The sequence below is a fragment of the Polypterus senegalus genome, chromosome 10 (assembly GCF_016835505.1).
Source record: "Polypterus senegalus isolate Bchr_013 chromosome 10, ASM1683550v1, whole genome shotgun sequence".
NCBI classification, from domain to species: domain Eukaryota; kingdom Metazoa; phylum Chordata; class Cladistia; order Polypteriformes; family Polypteridae; genus Polypterus; species Polypterus senegalus.
In genome coordinates, this window is record NC_053163.1 from 12,174,063 (window position 1) to 12,193,911 (window position 19,849).

Consider the following 19,849-nt stretch of genomic DNA (forward strand, 5'->3'; position numbering starts at 1 on the left):
GTGGTGTGAAAAACTATTTTCCCCCTTCCTGATTTCTTATTCTTTTGCATGTTTGTCACACAAAATGTTTCTGATCATCAAACACATTTAACCATTAGTCAAATATAACACAAGTAAACAAAAAATGCAGTTTTTAAATGATGGTTTGTATTATTTAGGGAGAAAAAAAATCCAAACCTACATGGCCCTGTGTGAAAAAGTAATTGCCCCCTGAACCTAATAACTGGTTGGGCCACCCTTAGCAGCAATAACTGCAATCAAGCGTTTGCGATAACTTGCAATGAGTCTCTTACAGCGCTCTGGAGGAATTTTGGCCCGCTCATCTTTGCAGAATTGTTGTAATTCAGCTTTATTTGAGGGTTTTCTAGCATGAACCGCCTTTATAAGGTCATGCCATAGCATCTCAATTGGATTCAGGTCAGGACTTTGACTAGGCCACTCCAAAGTCTTCATTTTGTTTTTCTTCAGCCATTCAGAGGTGGATTTGCTGGTGTGTTTTGGGTCATTGTCCTGTTGCAGCACCCAAGATCGCTTCAGCTTGAGTTGACGAACAGATGGCGGGACATTCTCCTTCAGGATTTTTGGTAGACAGTAGAATTCATGGTTCCATCTATCACAGCAAGCCTTCCAGGTCCTGAAGCAGCAAAACAACCCCAGACCATCACACTACCACCACCATATTTTACTGTTGGTATGATGTTCTTTTTCTGAAATGCTGTGTTCCTTTTATGCCAGATGTAACGGGACATTTGCCTTCCAAAAAGTTCAACTTTTGTCTCATCAGTCCACAAGGTATTTTCCCAAAAGTCTTGGCAATCATTGAGATGTTTCTTAGCAAAATTGAGATGAGCCCTAATGTTCTTTTGCTTAACAGTGGTTTGCGTCTTGGAAATCTGCCATGCAGGCCGTTTTGCCCAGTCTCTTTCTTATGGTGGAGTCGTGAACACTGACCTTAATTGAGGCAAGTGAGGCCTGCAGTTCTTTAGACGTTGTCCTGGGGTCTTTTGTGACCTCTCGGATGAGTCGTCTCTGTGCTCTTGGGGTAATTTTGGTCAGCCGGCCACTCCTGGGAAGGTTCACCACTGTTCCATGTTTTTGCCATTTGTGGATAATGGCTCTCACTGTGGTTTGCTGGAGTCCCAAAGCTTTAGAAATGGCTTTATAACCTTTACCAGACTGATAGATCTCAATTACTTCTGTTCTCATTTGTTCCTGAATTTCTTTGGATCTTGGCATGATGTCTAGCTTTTGAGGTGCTTTTGGTCTACTTCTCTGTGTCAGGCAGCTCCTATTTAAGTGGTTTCTTGATTGAAACAGGTGTGGCAGTAATCAGGCCTGGGGTGGCTACGGAAATTGAACTCAGGTGTGATACACCACAGTTAGGTGATTTTTAACAAGGGGCAATTACTTTTCACACAGGGCCATGTAGGTTTGGATTTTTTTTCTCCCTAAATAATAAAAACCATCATTTAAAAACTGCATTTTGTGTTTACTTGTGTTATATTTGACTAATGGTTAAATGTGTTTGATGATCAGAAACATTTTGTGTGACAAACATGCAAAAGAATAAGAAATCAGGAAGGGGGCAAATAGTTTTTCACACCACTGTATGTCCATATATTCTCTTTTTCGCTTTTACCTTTTCATCAATATTGATTGATTGAATTTTGATTCCGTATTGGAATTACAACGTGACAATGCAAAGTATAACTGAGTGTGTGAGTGAATATCGTTTCTCTCTACACAAAATGTGTCTGACAATAGCATTCACACAAATGAGAAATGATTGAACAGTGTGTGTGGTTGTAAATGTTTTAGACGTGGGAAGGACTTTTCCAAATCTCTTTGCATAAAGTCTTGTCTCGCTGGGCTTGAAATTTTCTCTTGCGGGAATTCACTTTCACCAAAGTGACTTAACCCGGGAAATTATTGCTTTGATGCAGTGCATGGTGGAGGCAACTCTAGGGACTGATCAGTGGAGGGTGTGGTGCTCCATCTTCACTGGTAAATCTCCAAAATTCAAACATCTTAACAGATTTGTAAGATGCCTTCAGTGCTTGTGGTCAACCAAACAGAGCAATTCATCAGCTGATTTCCACCCACAACAGTTCATGGTTGAACAAAAAGTACATACCGTGGGATAAGAAACTAAAAAAAAGTACCAGGAACTATAAATGGCCCAAGTTCCTATTGTTTCTAAAAACTCTCTGGTTCAGGAAAAAAGTTTCTGCGGTAGGAGAGCGCCCCATTTGAAAACTGTTTACCCTGCTTACAGAAAGTTTATGATTATTTGACTTCCAGACCTACTTGGTGAAAGTACATTTACATAATACCTGTTAAAAACATGGTCAAGGAGTTCAATGTGTGTAAGATCTAAATTGGAAAAAAAAAAAAACAGTTTTTGGATGAAACGAATGGCATGATTTTTGCAAATGTGCGTCCGTTACTGATGTGACACAACTTTGAATCATGGGGACTGACTAAAGCTATGAATCACACAGCAGGACTGTAAGGCTCTGCCGAGGGTGGTGCGGCTGGCTGAATACATCACTGTGTGTGCAGTCTCGAGCTTCCAGACATCAACAACAAGCCATGTCAAACAGGACTAAAAAATTATCAATGCCACCAGCCATGCCAACAATGGCCTGTTCTCTGTGTTGCATTCTGGGAAACAGTACCGCTACCTGAAGACCAGTGCACAGAGATTGGGAAAGGAACTTCTGTTCACAATCTATCCACATCCTAAATATGGGCATCATCTGCACATACATGATGCCCTATTGCCAACTGTCTTAAATATAGTTGTGCAATATTGCATTGTGATATTTATTGATATTTTCAGAGTATTTTTTGTACTATTCTAATGCAAAGTCTTGAAGTTCAGCAACTAAGCATATCACTACATATTGTACTGTGTATAATTGAATGTGACAAATAAAATTTAATTTGATTTGAGTTATAGGCACAATCAGTAAGTGGAATTTTTATTTGTAATGAAGCTGATGCTGAAATTTGATACGTGGTATTTCTTTCATTTTAACAGACCCACATATATGAAGAGAAAAACTGCTAGTATTATATAAACTCCTAGGAGTTAATATAAGATAAGTAAAGTGTCAAGTAAGTTAATAAAAATAAATGCATTTCATAAGAATACTTTTCTCTGCAATTGGTGTTTTCATTCAGGAGGCTGAGACTAGAGCAACATTTACACATCAGAGCCAAATTTGTAGTATTTCAGTAACACACATTCAAAGTGTAAATATGGAACTATTATTCCATATGTAGACTTTTTATTTACTTACTTATCACGATTGGTTGATTGTCTGTATTATCTGTCCTGTGAGTCTGTATCCTATTTTTTTTTATGTTTCTGTTGCTGTTTGCATGTGAATTCCCCCTTGAGATTAATAAAGTTTATCTAATCTAAATTAACACTGAAGAATGTTTAGTCCAGTTCTGTAATCTTAAACGGAAGATATAATTTAGAGTTACCAATAATTAAAGTGCACCCAAATAAATCTTTGAAGATAGAGGGTATCATACATGCAAAGACGTTCATACTGACATCTCCCAGCTCCGATGTGAAGGGTTGGAATTCCAGCTGAGCCAACGCCTGCACGCGTGGTTGTAAATGTTTTAGATGTGGGAAGGACTTTTCCATATCTCTTTGCCTATGCTTTTTATAAGTGTACGGACCCTCTGTGGGAAATACAGATTTCCCCCCACATATCAGAATCATGTCATTTGGTTGACTGGCAAAAAATGATCCGCTGTGGCAACCCCTAACAGGAACAACCGGAAGAAAAAGAATCTAAAATTATAGGCCCGCTTCTCTCAATTTCTCTCTCTCACACAGAGTTCCTTTATATTTCTAAATTGTATGTTAAACTTTGTAACTTTACGACTCCTAACATCTCTCGTTTTCTCCCTTTATTAACTAATAAATTGCTCCTTTCGTGTATCATAAAATCAGGCTCTTTTATAAATGATCATATATGCAGCTAAAACACAAAAGCTTGAAAGCATGAAACAAATATCACCTTACAAAAGCACATTTGCCCCTCTGCCCGGGTTTGCTGCCTTCCACTTAGTTGTGATCACGAGTGACGTGACGCGCTCGTGTCACACGCCAGCTCACCGTCGACGAAGGGGCGGGGCTATGAGTCAGGGTTCGTGGTTGCAGTCGGCGGTGGCGCCGGGTCTCGCGTCAGGCGCTCACGAGATTTTGTTCATTTCCAGCGCGGAATGTCGAGTGTCACATATGTCAGTGCTCGATCTGCCATTTTAAAGCCAAGCGAGGAATGTCTGCTGAAGGAAAAATGGACAAAAGTTTGAAGATGCAGCTGGACGCAGCCTCGTACGAAACGGGAATGTACACGCGGCCGCCCTTGAGAGTCGCCGAGCCGCTCTTCGGTGTGAGCGGAATGGAGGACACGCTGGGATTGCAGCCCTGGCAACCGGGCTTCAGTAACCAGCCAGTACTTTCGGAACTGGGAGAAGCGCCCAGGAGTTACTGGGATTCGTCGCTGCTGGTTTCTGAGTGGGAGCTGCTGGAGAGCGCTTTCCGAGGTGAGGCCGGAAGGGGTCTGCGGGCCTGCTATTACATGTAGCGTGGTGCCTCAGAGGCCGAGCGCCGAAATGAAGCCGCGCAACAGGAAGCGCTTCTTGTCTTTTTCACAAAAGGGTGAACAAATTATGTAGTTAACGTGTACAGATCGAGCAGGCAGCATCTCAGGTAGGGCGTATCCGAAAGCTCTCATTGCCATCAGAACGCGCCTTAATTTTTAAACATTAAGCAACTGGATGCAGATCTCCATTAATTAAATTAGACTGTTTGAACTTCTCCAATATCATCCAGTGTGAGTGATCAGTTCTATTCAATTATTATGACAATCTTACTTTTAATGGCAGGGCCGATTATAATATAGTGAGAATGATACTAATTATCTACTGATGCTTAAACGTCTTTCCAAGTAAATATCGAATGAGCAGCCTTGTGCTACTCCTAAAAATTCGACTGCCATTCTTATTTGTCCGTTTCAACGCCGACCGCTTTTCTTTCTTTAAAACTTTAGCGTCCACCCATGATTTAGTGCATGCGCACATTCTCATTCAGTCATCCCATATTCTCGGTTTGTGTACCACCTGGGAACGAACTCGGTGCCGCCGTGCTCAGTTGCTGAGCCCTAGCCGCAAGAATCGGTGCTCGCACGTACAACACTGTTAAGATTCTAACAGTTGATACACTTAATTTGTCTCAGAAGTTTCAAAATTCATTCTCGGTTTAAACGCACACCCAAGACCTCAACTTGAGAGTTCTTCCGGAGTTGATATCATCTTTTGTGACTCACCACCAAAATGTTCCTGCCCTAAATTGTCTCGTGTTATGCCCAAGCATATCCTAACAGGAGGAAGCAGAGGTATAACTGCGCAGTATAATTAAGAAATGACAGGTAAGGCTGGCCAGAGCTGGAGTGGAAGCATAGTGTGTTTTCATCCGTTTTTGTGGTGCTGTGGCAGGATGGAAAAAAAAGTGTGAATGTCATTTCTTCACCAGACGTTTCTTAAAGGAAAGGCTTTGAACAGTTTGTCTTGGTCTTTTTGTTATTCATTTATTTTTTTTTTCCAACAGAAAGCTAATTAAAAGTCGTATGAGAATGTACTTCTGTATATAATTATGTCAGTCTGACATATAGTGCTATACCTTAAGCTGATATCTCATCACACATCTATTAGTCGTAGGGGATGTCAAATTTGATGACTACAGTTGTTGTCATTGCCTGAGTATGTCCATTTACACATCTTGAAATCTCTGGGGATATCCGATTGTGTGACCGCATAACAGTTAGTCATCGTCTTATGACTGCATTTGGTCCTGACAGACCGGTCTTTATTTGACCTAAGATGGCTTGGTATGTGTGCTCAAACCTGACCTGTGTATAGTACTGTATAATAAGTGCCTTAAGTTATGTTATTTATTTTCAGTCTTTTTTATCCATCATTCTTAACCATCCATCCATCCATTTTCCAACCCGCTGAATCCGAACACAGGGTCACGGGGGTCTGCTGGAGCCAATCCCAGCCAACACAGGGCACAAGGCAGGAACCAATCCTGGGCAGTGTGCCAACCCACCGCAGGACACACACACCAAGGCCAATTTAGAATGGCCAATCCACCTAACCTGCATGTCTTTGGACTATGGGAGGAAAACCCATGCAAACTCCACGCAGGGAGGACCCAGGAAGCGAACCCAGGTCTCCTAACTGCGAGGCAGCAGCGCTACCACTGCACCACCGTGCCACCCATTCTTAACCAATTTTTTGTAATTTTTTTTTTACTTTATTATTTTGTTTCGTTAAACTTTTAACAGCTTCACAAGTCCTTTCTTTGTCAGTGTTGTGTTACGTCGTCAGTGTGAGCCTCTCCCAGTGTTAACTGTGAGAGGAGGAATTGTACTGGCAGAGTTTAAGCACCAATATGTTTTCTGTTTTAACACTTAAGCCTGTTAATAATAAACATTAACAGATAAAGGAGTTCAGTGTGGTTTAATTACCCCCCTCATGGCGGTTTACACAACGCATCATGAATCACAACCCAGAAGCTTCACAGGTTAACTGGGTTCAGAGCCTCAAAGCCAGAGTGCAGTAGTACAGAGTGTGCGGTAAATACCAGTTACAATGAGATAACTTAGTCACTTGCAATTGAATTCGCTTTTTTTTTCCTCCCTTATACTACTTGATCGCCTTCATTTTTGTGTCGACCTCAATTGCCCTTTTTCTTGTAATTATAAGACAAATAGAATGTAGTTGAAACTGCTGCAGGTAATAAACTGAGATTGAGATGAATAAGTCATGACACATGGAGCTAGCATGGCTAAAACTGTCGTTTGCCTGTTAGACGCAGTAATGGTCACAAGTTGAATGGTCGTAAGACACAGTTTCATATTTCTAAATTATTGTGAGCTTCTTCAACCGTGATACAGAACAGGCTCCATCAGGCAGCACATTATTGGCTGTCAGAAAAAGGGGAGTGAAGGTCGTTATGCAGTTGCTAAATGTAACATTTTCATTTTTGCAAATTGACATGGTTCAGTGACAAGATCTGCAACAGCAATCAACACATTTAATATGACCAACCACTAGAAGCTGCAAAATGTGATTTCAGCTTTGCCTGTGACTCTGCCTGCTGTGCTTGCTACAACGTTTGGGGACACGTGTGCATGAAAGCACAAAATGATTGAAAATGGTAAGAGAGTCTGTAGTGTGAAGGTGTTGGTGATGTCTACAGCCTGTTAATCCTCCTCAAAATGACTTCTTTCATATTTTAAACAACACAAGTCACTAGATTAAAATTAAGTTGAAATTTAGTCGAAAAGAACAGTAATGGGGTTTTATATGCACTTCCATATCTGCATAACTACCAGACTTGCATCTGTGATAAATTTCATTGAAAATCCGATGACACTAAGCTGTATTTATAATGCACACTGGTGGCAATTATTATACTGAACGATGGTGAACACTATAGTATACTGAGGTATCCCAATGGTCAGCTGGTGTTCATCATGTTTAAATAAGGACAAGAAATATATCTGACAATTTTTAAAATCATTTTAGGTAGCTCTTCATAGTTAGTTTTTTTTGTTTTAAGCAAAGTAGGATTTTCATTTCCCACTGTATAATGGTAGGTGGCTTAGTTAAATGCGATAAGGCAAAAGGCAGCATGCTACCAGTATGTCGGATACGAATACACAGTACATGCTTCATTAACCAGTGAGGCTCTGTAGGGTGTTCACTCATACAGAGAGCGGCTAGAGAGTTGGGGATTACTGTGAATCCAAATCTGCCTGACCTTTGGGTTCATACTGCTGTAGTAAATTGGGTGTGCAGAGTAAAATGAATCTGTGAGAAAAGGAAGCAACATCCACAGAAAGAAATGGACATTTTTGGAAAGAACAATTCTTTTAAAATCTCCTTTTCTTGTTTTGAGTTTGCAGGTATTTAATCTGGGATGTTGTTATCACACAATGACTGTGTTTGCAGGTATTTAATCTGGGATGTCATGATTCTGGACTATCACACAATGACTGTGTAGTCCCGGAAGGTAATCACTTCGAAGCACTGTTTGTGTATTGTCGTAGTGCAGCCTTTTGCTGTCATTTGGAATCCGTTAAATACTAATGAAATCTAAGCCAACTCTTTTCAATAAGTCTCTTTAATTTCTAACTAAATGTATAAAAGCATTCAGTTGTCTTGCTTCATGTCATGACAATGTGTCTGTGATTGATAAGCATTGTAGGGTACGCTGTGAGTGTATTTGTAGGATATCAAATAGATATGCGCATACAGTACATTCTCAGAGTATTACGGCATTGTAACATAAACTAAATTGACATAGCAATAAAACCAAATAATTTGAATCGGATTTACTGTAAAAGCTGTCATTCTGTTTCAGGCTTTAGGATTACAATTGAAAACTTTGATATAAGAAGTACTGATCTTATTTCACATAAGGTATAACCCCAGCAGTTTAGACATCTCCAAGTTGTGTACTGTGTCACAAGAAGCCAGAGGTTATCCTGACATCATTAGTGTCAAGGCAGGAAGCACCCAGGTCATCGTGTCTGTGGCAGTGCAACTTCACACATTCACACTTGCAGATCTAATTCGGAGTTGATAAACAACCTGACTTGCTCTCCTTGATGTGTGGGGATTCTGTAAAATTGGTGTAAACTAGTGATGGTCGCAGACTTTGCATTTTATTGTACAAAAAAAAAAAAAGAGAGACACTTTATGCTTGTTATAACAAGTGCTTTGTGACAGGACACTATTTATAAAAACATTGAAATTTAAACGTCACGTCTGGTATCCTCTTGCTAGTTGTATCTTTCTGTATCTTTATAATAATCCTGAACAAGTAAGTCTTTTTATTATAGTGCTTGGTTGGATTAGTTTTGACTTCTTCACTACTGCACAGTAGTGTTACTTTGTATTTGGCTGACAAGAATATCCAAGGGCAGACTACAGTATTGTTTTTTTTTTGGTGGTTGGAGCACAGACAGGTTAAGCCAATGTCACGTTACATGACTTCTAGTCATGGGGTTTGTCAGATCTGCTGGCTTTAATTGCCGATCTCGTTGGCAAACCATGTTGACTTATATGACTAAAAATTAAAGAGATTAGAGAGCTTTATTATCACAAGAGTATAATGACATTCTTGTGCCATGGTTGTGATGATCTATAAATAAATACATTAAATTAGATAGGTGCAAGAAAAAGGTGACATACATTACAATCACACATAATCCAGCAGATGCATACAGTACAGAGGGCAGGTGGATCAGGTTAGTGGGAGTTCAGTGATCGTACGACGAGGGGCATGTTAAATTTATCAGTTGCGTTGCTGTTTCTTTCTGGGAGCAGCCTTGTGTTTTTCTCTCAAGTCCAAAAGCCAATGGCATCCTTGGAGTTTACCAACATTTTCAGCCCTCTTTTTACTTGTTTCCTTCTTTCATTTGTGTTCACATATGTAAACCACAGCAAAGTGTCTTTTCTAGGTATTAACTCCATAGCACCTATGTCCCATTTTTTCTTGTTGCTACATTCTATCATTGTACTTCCAGGTGAGCATGTGTTGGTTGCCAGCTCTAATGCACATTGAGCCCACCCCTACTACTAAAAAGTCAGGGTATGCTGCGGACCTGTTGGAGTGAGATGCTGGGTATGTCAGACTGGATGACTGGCCTTTACAGGAGCACACCGCAGACTTCCTCCAACTCGTAAGATTATATAAAAGAAGATTGCAATTGAAATTGGCCAGAAAAGTAGTTAAATCTGACATGGCCCTTAAATGACTTGGTAACAGTCATAAAGTAAGTTGATGGTGGGCCTTGAGGCTTAAACTCCAGTGTTTTAGCCACCACAACACATTGTCTTTATGCTTCTGCATAATTTGGTCACCATATAGTAGCATTGTGTCAGTTTGTTCTTTTGAGGATTTGCTTAGTGTTGGTCACTGCATTGTACACAATAGTGTTAGGATATTTTCTGGCTTTCTGTGACATTCACTACCAGTCAAACAATTTAGAACACCTCAGTTTTTCTTCAGATTTAATCGGCTCAAATGCAATGAATGACCTAAAATGGTGAAAAGGTAAACTGCCAGAGGTTTAAATATAAGTTTAGATTAGCAAAAGCAGAAGAGAATTAAATAGCAGAATATTACAAATGTGTCTTCTTCAGGGAATAACTAATAGGTTACAATCTACAGATGTTCTGCAGCAGTTGAACTAAACCTTGCAAGTTGAAGCAAACAATTTGTACAGGTGTCCCAACTTCTGTTGATTACTTAAAAATCCTCTGTCTGTCTTAAAGCTTAAAGACTGTGTTACTACACCCTCTGAAGTAATACTTGGACAATATTACAGTGGCATAGAACACATAAACTATGGAAAATAAAGAATAAGTTGAGGAATCATTAAGTGTATATAATTTTATTAAAATTTTTGATTCGTCAAAGTAGCCACCTTTCGCTGATATAACAGCCAAATTGTGGTAAACCTTTTCATTGAGAAAGCTGTTCACTCTGTGAAAGTCACCAAGTCTGCCTCCAGCAAAAGAACCCCAGAACATCAGACTTCTTCCATGTTTGACAGTTGGGGTCAGACACTGAGGAACCATCTGCTCACCAACTTGACGGCATACAAACACCCTGAAGATTTTAATTTTTTATTCGTTGATTCATTAGACTTTCTTCCAGTCTGCAGTAGTCCACAACCAGTATTTCAAGGCCCTATTTTATCCTTTCAGGAATGTCTTTCTTACTGCCACTATCCCTGTCAAACCTGCAGCACAGTGTCTCTTCACAGTAGAAACTGAGACTTGCTTCTTTCATCCACTGGTTAGCTGAGCTTAAAGCTGTTGTGCTGTGAGGCGCCTATCACACAAGCTGGTGACCCTCAGAAACTTGTCTTCTGATGGGGTTGTGACTTTGGTTCTGCCAGACCTCTTCCTATTGGAGTTTCTTCCAGTTTCCCATTGCCTTTGGATTGTGTAGGACACCACTGGACACACTGACACTTTGATTTTTTTTTTTTGCAATTTCTTTAAATAAAACACACATCTAAGGGTAATAATGCTCTGCCTCATTTAATTTAATTGCAGTTTTCTTGCCATTATCACCATAATTTTACAACTTTCTAGGGTGTAGAGGGTGGGTGTCGTGACACAGTCTGTTCCAACTCTGCTTTTAGACAGACCGGGGTTTTGAAGTAATCCACAGAAGTTGGGACACCTGTGCAAATTGTTTGCTTCAACTTGCAAGGCTTAATTTACTTTATTTGCTGCAAAACATCTGCAGGTTGTAACCTAAAGTTGTTCCCTGAAGTCGTTGAAGTTCCCGAGTTGTAATATTATGAAATTTCCACTTTTTCAGTTTTTGCAAACCTAAACTTTAAATTCAAACCTCTGGCAGTTTTACTGCTTATGTTTTCTTCTTTTCAGTCATTCATTGCATTTCACCTGATTAAATATGAAAAGAAAAAAGGTGGTGTCCTAAAACATTTGACCAGAAGCGCAGTCATTGAATAAGTGTATTTAGGAAATGCGTAAATAGAAAAATCAGTATGCATATTTGAAAATGTAACAGCAGTTTTGGTACAGTAGTACATTTATAAGAGCAGCAGATCCTAAATGAGATCATGATAATCATGGCTTTTAAAAGAAGAATAATGTTTCTCTGTATTTAATATCTAAAGTAGCATTTATATAACATGGGAAATCTGAGAAAAAAGGCTTCCCAATGGGAAATTTCAGTTAAATATCCTTTCAAGTGGTAGCTTCTTGTTAGACCATTCAGAGGTAAATTTGTTAACCTAATTTGCCGAAATTTGTCCAAATCTGATATGCGACCTCATTTCAGTATATAAGAGACACAATAATATTTAACTCAGCAAGAAATATTTTTGGCAGTTGCATTGTTTTTGCTGCGGTATGAGACCTACTGTACTGAATGTGTCTCTTTTTCTTTTTATTTTAATGAAAAAATTAAAAGTGATCTTTAATTACTTTTTGTGTGAGTGAGTTAATTAGCTCACCCTTGAATTTCTTGCAAAACTCCAAATCATCCTTTAGCATTTGAACACTGCAAAGCTCCTGGGATGATTGTACAGAAAGGGGTAAAATGCTTCAATCAGCATTTTATTTCCCATCCCCTTTTTCTTTTTTGTGCATTTTAATTGCTTTTGCTTTCCTGATTTACCGGGATTGGGAAGCAGTTATGTGAGGCAGACACATATTTTGTTAAATGGCTCCCATCTGAGCTGAGACTTTTATTTCAGATGACGGTTACCTGGGGAGGAGAAGTTGCAGGTTATCGTTTACTGCTCTTCAGCATCTGGCTATATGCTATTTTTAATTGCTTTTTAAGTAGTTATAACTTCTAAAAGTTAGTTTTTACTTTTTTAAATTGCTTCTCAAGAAGAGCCATCAGTTACAAGTTTTTGTGTTCTTCCGCAGATCTCAAGGACATTGATCCACCCAGTGCAGAAAAGGGGATACAAACTGAAATGTTTCATATTAAAAAAGAGTTCCCAGAGTCTGACTGCTGTGCAAACATCCATGGATCCCTCCAACTGATTTCTCCTAAGGGAGAAGACTGGGCACATAAACAGTGTTTAAGTCCCTGCAGAGAGAGGTCCGCGGCGCATTTTAGAGAAGAGGTCGTGCTTCATGATTTGATGCCTGTTAAAGAGGAGGTACATAAGCAGATGGTTAAACAAGAGGAGATCTATGAAATGGATGTTTTCTTTTTGCATATGAAACCACAGTCTCCACGTGAAAACATCTTTGCTGATGTGCCTTTTGAGGGAATTCAGTTTGAGCCAATGCAGAAGAGTCAGTTTCCCACCCTAACAGAGCTTGAACCAAGCAGAGCGTGTAGTAGTAAAAGGCAACGTTCAGAAAAGAAGCCTGCATCCTGCCAGGAAAGACAGTATTGCTGTATGACTTGTGGGAAGAGCTTCAAGCAGAAAATTAATTTCCAGATCCATCAGAGAATTCACACAGGTGAAAGGCCTTATCGTTGTAATGAGTGTGGAAAGGCCTTCAGCCAGTCGGGCAACCTTCAGGCTCATCAGCGGATCCACACTGGAGAGCGACCTTATATCTGCACAGAGTGTGGGAAAACCTTCCGCCAGTGTGGACCTCTTCAGAAACATCAGCGAATTCACACCCGAGAGAAGCAGTTTAGCTGTGCTGAATGTGAGAGGACATTTAAACATGTGGATAATCTACGACGGCATGAAAGGATTCACACTGGTCAGAAATCCCATCTGTGCCCAGTGTGTGGCAAGGGCTTCATAAGTTCTGACCACCTCCAAGCACACCTAAGGAGCCATACTGGAGACAAGCCACACATTTGCCCCGAATGTCACAAGGGCTTTGGGACAGCAGCAGAAGTTAAAACACATCAGAGAGTTCACACAGGAGAGAAGCCATATGGCTGCATTGACTGTGGAAAAGCTTTCTTTACTTCAGATCACCTCAAGAGACACCAAAGGATTCACACGGGAGAAAAGCCATACACCTGCCCCGAATGCGGCAGGGCCTTTAGCCAGTCCGGGCATCTTCAGAGACACCGGCGGATTCATGTAGGAGAGCAGCCTAATGGTGCATTGGATATCAATGGGCTTTTAAGTATCTAGCAAGCTCAAGCTGCCCAGAACTCCCATTTTTCCTAAGCAATTACTAGTTTTCATTTGTTTGCAGGAGCATTGGTCACTTTGGAGAATCAATGACTGGAAGAAGCCACCCTTTTGGATTCTAAAGAACTGGCTGGGATAGAGCAGGTAAATGGAAGGATTCTTACAGAAAGGTAGCCATGCTTCTGTTTAGAGTTTGAAAAAAAAAAGTCATTACGACACGCATCCTCCATAAAAGTAATCATTCATTGCTTAAGTTCTATTTTGTTTGCAGATCACAAAACAGTTGAGCGTAATGTTACCAAATACTCTATACTTTTTCTCCTTTGAAGTTATTCTAGATAATACACTACAGTGTAGGAAACTGGTAAAATGGAGGTTGTAAGGTACATACAGCATGGCAGTTTTTGGGATTAGCGTTGTTCTTCCTGAGCAAGATTAAAAAAAGCATTTGAAATTCCTTGTTTTTTTTTTCATTCTTCTATAGCAAAGACAAGTGTTATCTTTAGTTTGAAATGCAATATTGAGGCCTGAAGGAGCCTTGCAGAAAGGACAAAAAGGTAAGGAGAGGTTGAGGTTTCTAAGAATGCTGCCCTAGGTGTGTACATATAGCACAAGACCATCTTCACAGGAACCGTGAGTCATGCCCGCTAGTTGTTGTACAAGAGCTTTTAAGTGAGCAGCCATGCCTTGAAGATTAGCTGACACTGCTCATTCATTTCATAAAGAGTTAACATGCTTCTGTCGTACGGTCTGTCCCGGGAGTTTGTTAGAGTCGTTCCATGGTTTAATACCTTTACTGTGAAGAATTTTGAGTCCAGGAGCCATGGTGATCCAAATGAATGGCCGGTTTTCATCCAGTCTGGGTGGCTTTTGAGACGGTGGCCCATTTTACAGTGAACTGTATGACTTACTGCTTGTGGTTTCTAAACTGTGATTTCTAAAACCACGGGAGTTGCACACCAGTCACAAATCTCGCTCGTCTCAGGAGTCTTCGGACATTTAGGACTCTCTGCCACCACTGAGGATTCATGAAAGTCAGTGCTTGGGAGGAATCACAGATGATGCAGACCAAGGAGTAAAAATGGAGAAGTTATGAAAATATGCCATCTTTGGTTGGTACGTTGAAACCCAGACAAATCTTAGTTATGCAGTGAATGGGAAATGTTTACCATTACGAGTCAAGACATTTATGTTTTAACAGAAATCTGTTAACCCTTTTTGTGCTGGGTTTAAAAAAAAAAATGCTCCAGAGAAGAGGGCTCATGAATAGGGACCCTTCAATAACAATTTAAAAGATTCACTGTACTAGTTGAAGTTGTTAAAAGAAATTCTGCAGAGCACATCAGCTCTGTAAATAGAGCATCCATTTTTGATTTTGTTCATATCATGTTGCTTGCATTCTGTTTCTGGAAGATTGCATTTTGTATTTAAAAGGCTGCTACTTGGCAGTTATAGTTGAATAATGCTTAAAAAGCCATCATAATTCCAAAATACCATATTAATTAATATAAATCAGTTATCTAATTTTTTTTTTTTTTAGATTTGTTTTCCCCCAAGCAATCCTTTATTGAAAATAGTAAGTTGTTATTAAAATTACATTGTTTTATATAAGTATTGCAGAATAAAAGCATGTCATGCAACCAGAAGGTGTGCTGTTTACTTCAGCAATGTTCCTTTTATTGTCGTGGTATTCTGCTTTTGCACATGTTCATCAGGGCTGTTTTTATTTTTTTGTTTAAAGGTGAACTTCTCAAGGAAGGGTTTGTGTTTAGATTACAATTTATTCTTAGTAAAGGGCTGCGTATTACTCAAAGTCCTGGATCAAGGGGAATGTCTGAAGCCCTATTTGGATGGGATTAGTTTCACACCAGGAGGTGGGGGGCACAGTTGGTGTTTAAAGTGGGCCATTTTTTCCCCTTTTCCCTGTAGTTAAATCCATAAGTACTGTCGGTTTGGACCACGTCATCTACCTTATTGCCTTTATGTTTGTTTGCACCAGCAAGGGGGATCTACCTCTTTATTTATATAAATTGTGTTCATTAGAGCCCCCTCACACCACCAAGGGGATTCCCCACACCACTTTATTCAGAACACCCACTGAGTAAAGTAATTATTACCGGAGGACCTCTGTAATTTTAGTCCCATCCGAATTGCTCAAATGACCGAATTTTACTGACGTGTTGATTTGCATGGGCCTAGTTTAACATTGGCTTATTTTTTTTACAGGTTATTAATTAGTAGAAAGTAAAAGGCTCTGTAATCCTTAACTGAGACGTGAATGTGCCGTATGTAAAAAGTTACTAATGTGAGTGGTTTGGATGGGACTTAAGTTACAGAGGTCATTGTTGTTTTACACGAGGGCTTTAGTCTCTGAAGAGACGTGTTGTAGTGAAAACCAGCATCTCCTCTGCAAGAACCTTTAGACTGTTTGAAACGGATGGTTGAACTTGCCTGGTTGAGTGTTGGCATGCCCAAATGAAATGTGAAGAAAATGCAAGGAAACCTTTCTGAGTAACTGAAACATAATAGTTAACGGATATATTTGGTATGAAGGATGTGCAAAACACTTTTTTTCAACTCTATTTATTGAGAATTTCAAATTACAACCCCTTTCTACATAGTCCCCTTCATTTGCAGTGCATCTTTCCCAGCGTCGTACCAACTTTTTAATGCCCAATTACTGCTCACCGTCGGTCAGTCATTGTCAAACCCGCAATATCCTAACACGGAGTCACGGTGGTTTGCTAGAGCCGATCCCAGCCAACACAGGGTGCAAGGCAGGAACAAATCCTCACCGTTCACAACGAAAATGTGGAACCTTTTTCAAAGTCCCTCATTTTTCACATCACTATTGTTTCACAATGCTTGTATTCATTAATTTGCCTTTGGAAAATTTCTATTCTTAAATTATTTTTTTTCTTTTTTTTATCTAAATAAAAGAAAATCTTAAGCATTTCTTGCTGTTTAAAATGATTTCCACTGGGAACAGACTAATTGGATAACAAATTGTTTAAAATGTTTTGAGTGCGTCCATTTTATAGCAGCAGATGTTTTAATTTCAGAATGCCTTGTCCTCTGCATTTCTGAAGTATGTTTTTGATAAAAAAAAGGAAATTGGAAAGTAATATATTTTGTCTCTGGTTTTGGCCACACTATTTCCTGAGGTAAGGATGTGTTGTTGTACACAGTGACTGCTGTGGGTGAAGTTTTTATATAAATAAGGAAGGTAAACAGAAGAAAAAGATGTATGAAGCAGTATACCATGATACTGCCTTTCTTCTTCTTTCTTTTTTCATATCTGGATAATTGTAAGCACTAGAATCTCTTCCCGAACAGGTGAAAGATTGTCAGGGAGAGAAACTGGGAATTTGGTGATGCACACAACCAGACTTGTTATAAAATGGTTGAATATCAAGTTTTATTTATTTGTTATGTTGAATTGAAATCTTTTATCCGTGGAATTGGCTGGTTTTTTATGTCTCCAAATGGCTTTGAATGTCCTGATCATATCGAGTTCTGTATGAGAAGATCCAATGGAAAGAAACTGCATCACAGTCCAAGAGTCCCCTGGAGCACAGCGTGTACTGTGTATATCAAAAGAGAAACACGGAGAGATTATTAGCCCTCAACTTTAGTAGCATTTCTGGAGATTCACATATTAAATTCAAAGTTCATGGTGTACTGGAAGTTGGGGCTCTGCCTGTCACATTGAGAACATATTTCCATGGAGAAAAGAGCTCACGTTACGGGTGTTTTTATTTGAAGCATCTTATTTCACATATAGACAGAGGCTGTAATGGCCTGGTGCCCTGGCCAGAGATTGTTCCTGTGTTGTGCCCAAAGTTTACTTTGATAAGCTATAACTTCAGCGTGACCCTGATCAGGATATGTGAAGTTTGGAAAATGGATGAACACATCGGTGTGGCAGAGGTAAGAACAAAAACACTGAAGTCAGACTTGTCCAGTAGAAGACTCTATGAGTCAATTGATATTTAATTTTATGTATCAATTTTTCTGAATGAAATATCGTGAGATAAAATCTAGTGGAAATGTCAATCAATCATGACGTCTAACCCCCAAATATTATACTAAGATACTTCATGAGGGAAACCAACGCAAGTCCATTAACTATACAAGTGAGGAAACAAATGCAATGAGTCTTTTCAAATGGTATGTGGAATGTACGGTATGGGCCTTTATATTTTTGACAAAGTGATGTCACCTGTCACACACATTCTGTTTGTCATGATCTAGTTTTGTTTTTCATTTTTAGCCTTTGTTGGATATAAAAAGTTATAGTTTGTTACTGAACTGTGGGGGCCTTTGATGTCAAGGATTCTTTTCCTGTTTATTACTTGCTTGATTTTCCTAATATTCAGGTTTTTTGTTAAGTCTTCGAAGCTATGTTTGGTCCTCCAGTTGCCACCATATTTGAGTATCCGTCATTATGCTTTTATTCCATTTTTCTAGGTGTGTGGCCTCAGAGGTTGTGACCAGTTTGTAATCGGTGTGACAGGATAAAAGGGCTTTCGTATCCAATCTCTAGATAACAAAAACTGTGACTGAATTTTTAACGTCTTGCTTGTTTCTATTGACTTCTAATTTGGCCTCATGTTTGGGCCCTGGTTGGTATTTTATTATATGTTCTTTTTTTGTTTTGAGTTGTTCCTTTTCCATGCATCTCCCAGTATTGCTCTAAAAATATGCATGCCAGTTAACAGGACACTGTTGACCTCGCCAAACACCACCATCCATTAAAAAAAAAAAGCAACATCAACAAAGATTCACTAAAATAGTGGTGCTCAAGGGAATACAAAATGGGGTCAAGGTTGTCTTCTTCTTTCGGCTGCTCCCATTACAGGTTGCCGGAGCAGATAAACTTTTTCCATATCTTCCTGTCCTCTGCATCTTGTTCTCTTATTCCAATCACCTGCATGTCCTCTCTCACCACATCCATAAACCTTCTCTTAGACCTTCCTCTTTTCCTCTTGCCTGTCAGCTCTATCCTTAGCATCCTTCTCCCAATATACCCAGCATCTCTCCTCTACACAATCTCGCCTCTCTGACTTTGTCTCCAAACCGTCCAACTTGAGCTGACCCTCTAATGTCCTAATTTCTAATCCTGTCTGTCCTCGTCACACCCAATACACATCTTAGCATCTTTAACTCTGCCACCTCCAGCTTTGTTTCCTGTGCCACCGTCTCCAGCCCATATAATAGCTGGTTTCACTGTCATCCTGTAGACCTTCCCTTTCACTCTTGCTGATGCTGTGTGTCATAAATCACTCCTGACACTCTTCTCCACCCTGCCTGCACTCTCTTCTTCACTTCTCTTCCACAATCCCCATTACTCTGTACTGTTGATCCCAAATATTTAAACTCATCCACCTTCACCAACTCTACTCCTTGCATCCTCACCATTCCATTGACCTCCCTCTCATTTACACACATGTATTCTGTTTGTTCCTACTGACCTTCATTCCTGTCCTCTCTAGAGCATATCTCCACCTCTCCAGGGTCTCCTCAACTTGCTCCCTACTATTGCTACAGATCACAGTGTCATCAGCAAACATCATGGTCCACGGGGACTCCTGTCTAATCTTGTCTGTCAACCTGTCCATCACCATTGCAAATAAGAAAGGGCTCAGCCGATCCCTGATGTAATCCCACCTCCACCTTGAATAATGCATCCGTCACTCCTACTGCAGTCCTCACCACAGTCACACTTCCCTCGTGCATATCCTGTACAACTCTCACATACTTCTCTGCCACTCCCGACTTCCTCATACAATACCATAACTCCTCTCGAGTCACCCTGTCATATACTTTCTCCAAGTCAATAAGTACACAATGTAACTCTTTCTGGCCTTCTCCATACTTCTCCATCAACACCCTCAGTGCAAAACGTTGCATCTGTGGTGCTCTTTCATGGCATGAAACAATCTTGCTGCTCGCTAATCATCACCTCAATTCTTAACTAAGCTTCCACTACTCTTTCCAGTAACTTCATGCCATGGCTCATCAATATTGTCCCCCTGTAGTTACTACAGCCCTGCACATCCCCCTTATTCTTAAATATCAACACCTGTACACTTCTTCTCCACTCCTCAGGCATGCTCTCACTTTCCAAGATTCCATTAAAC

At 39.9% G+C, this 19,849-nt stretch overlaps 1 protein-coding gene across 1 annotated transcript; it reads left to right on the forward strand.

The window, feature by feature from the left end:
- The first annotated feature begins 4,151 nt into the window (after positions 1-4,151).
- Positions 4,152-15,352, forward strand: LOC120536726 (zinc finger protein 3 homolog). The gene is made up of 2 exons (XM_039765190.1): positions 4,152-4,572; positions 12,520-15,352. Exons 1-2 carry the CDS (start codon positions 4,305-4,307, stop codon positions 13,704-13,706), a joined length of 1,455 nt encoding a protein of 484 aa, XP_039621124.1. The 5' UTR covers positions 4,152-4,304; the 3' UTR covers positions 13,707-15,352.
- Positions 15,353-19,849: the final 4,497 nt, after the last annotated feature.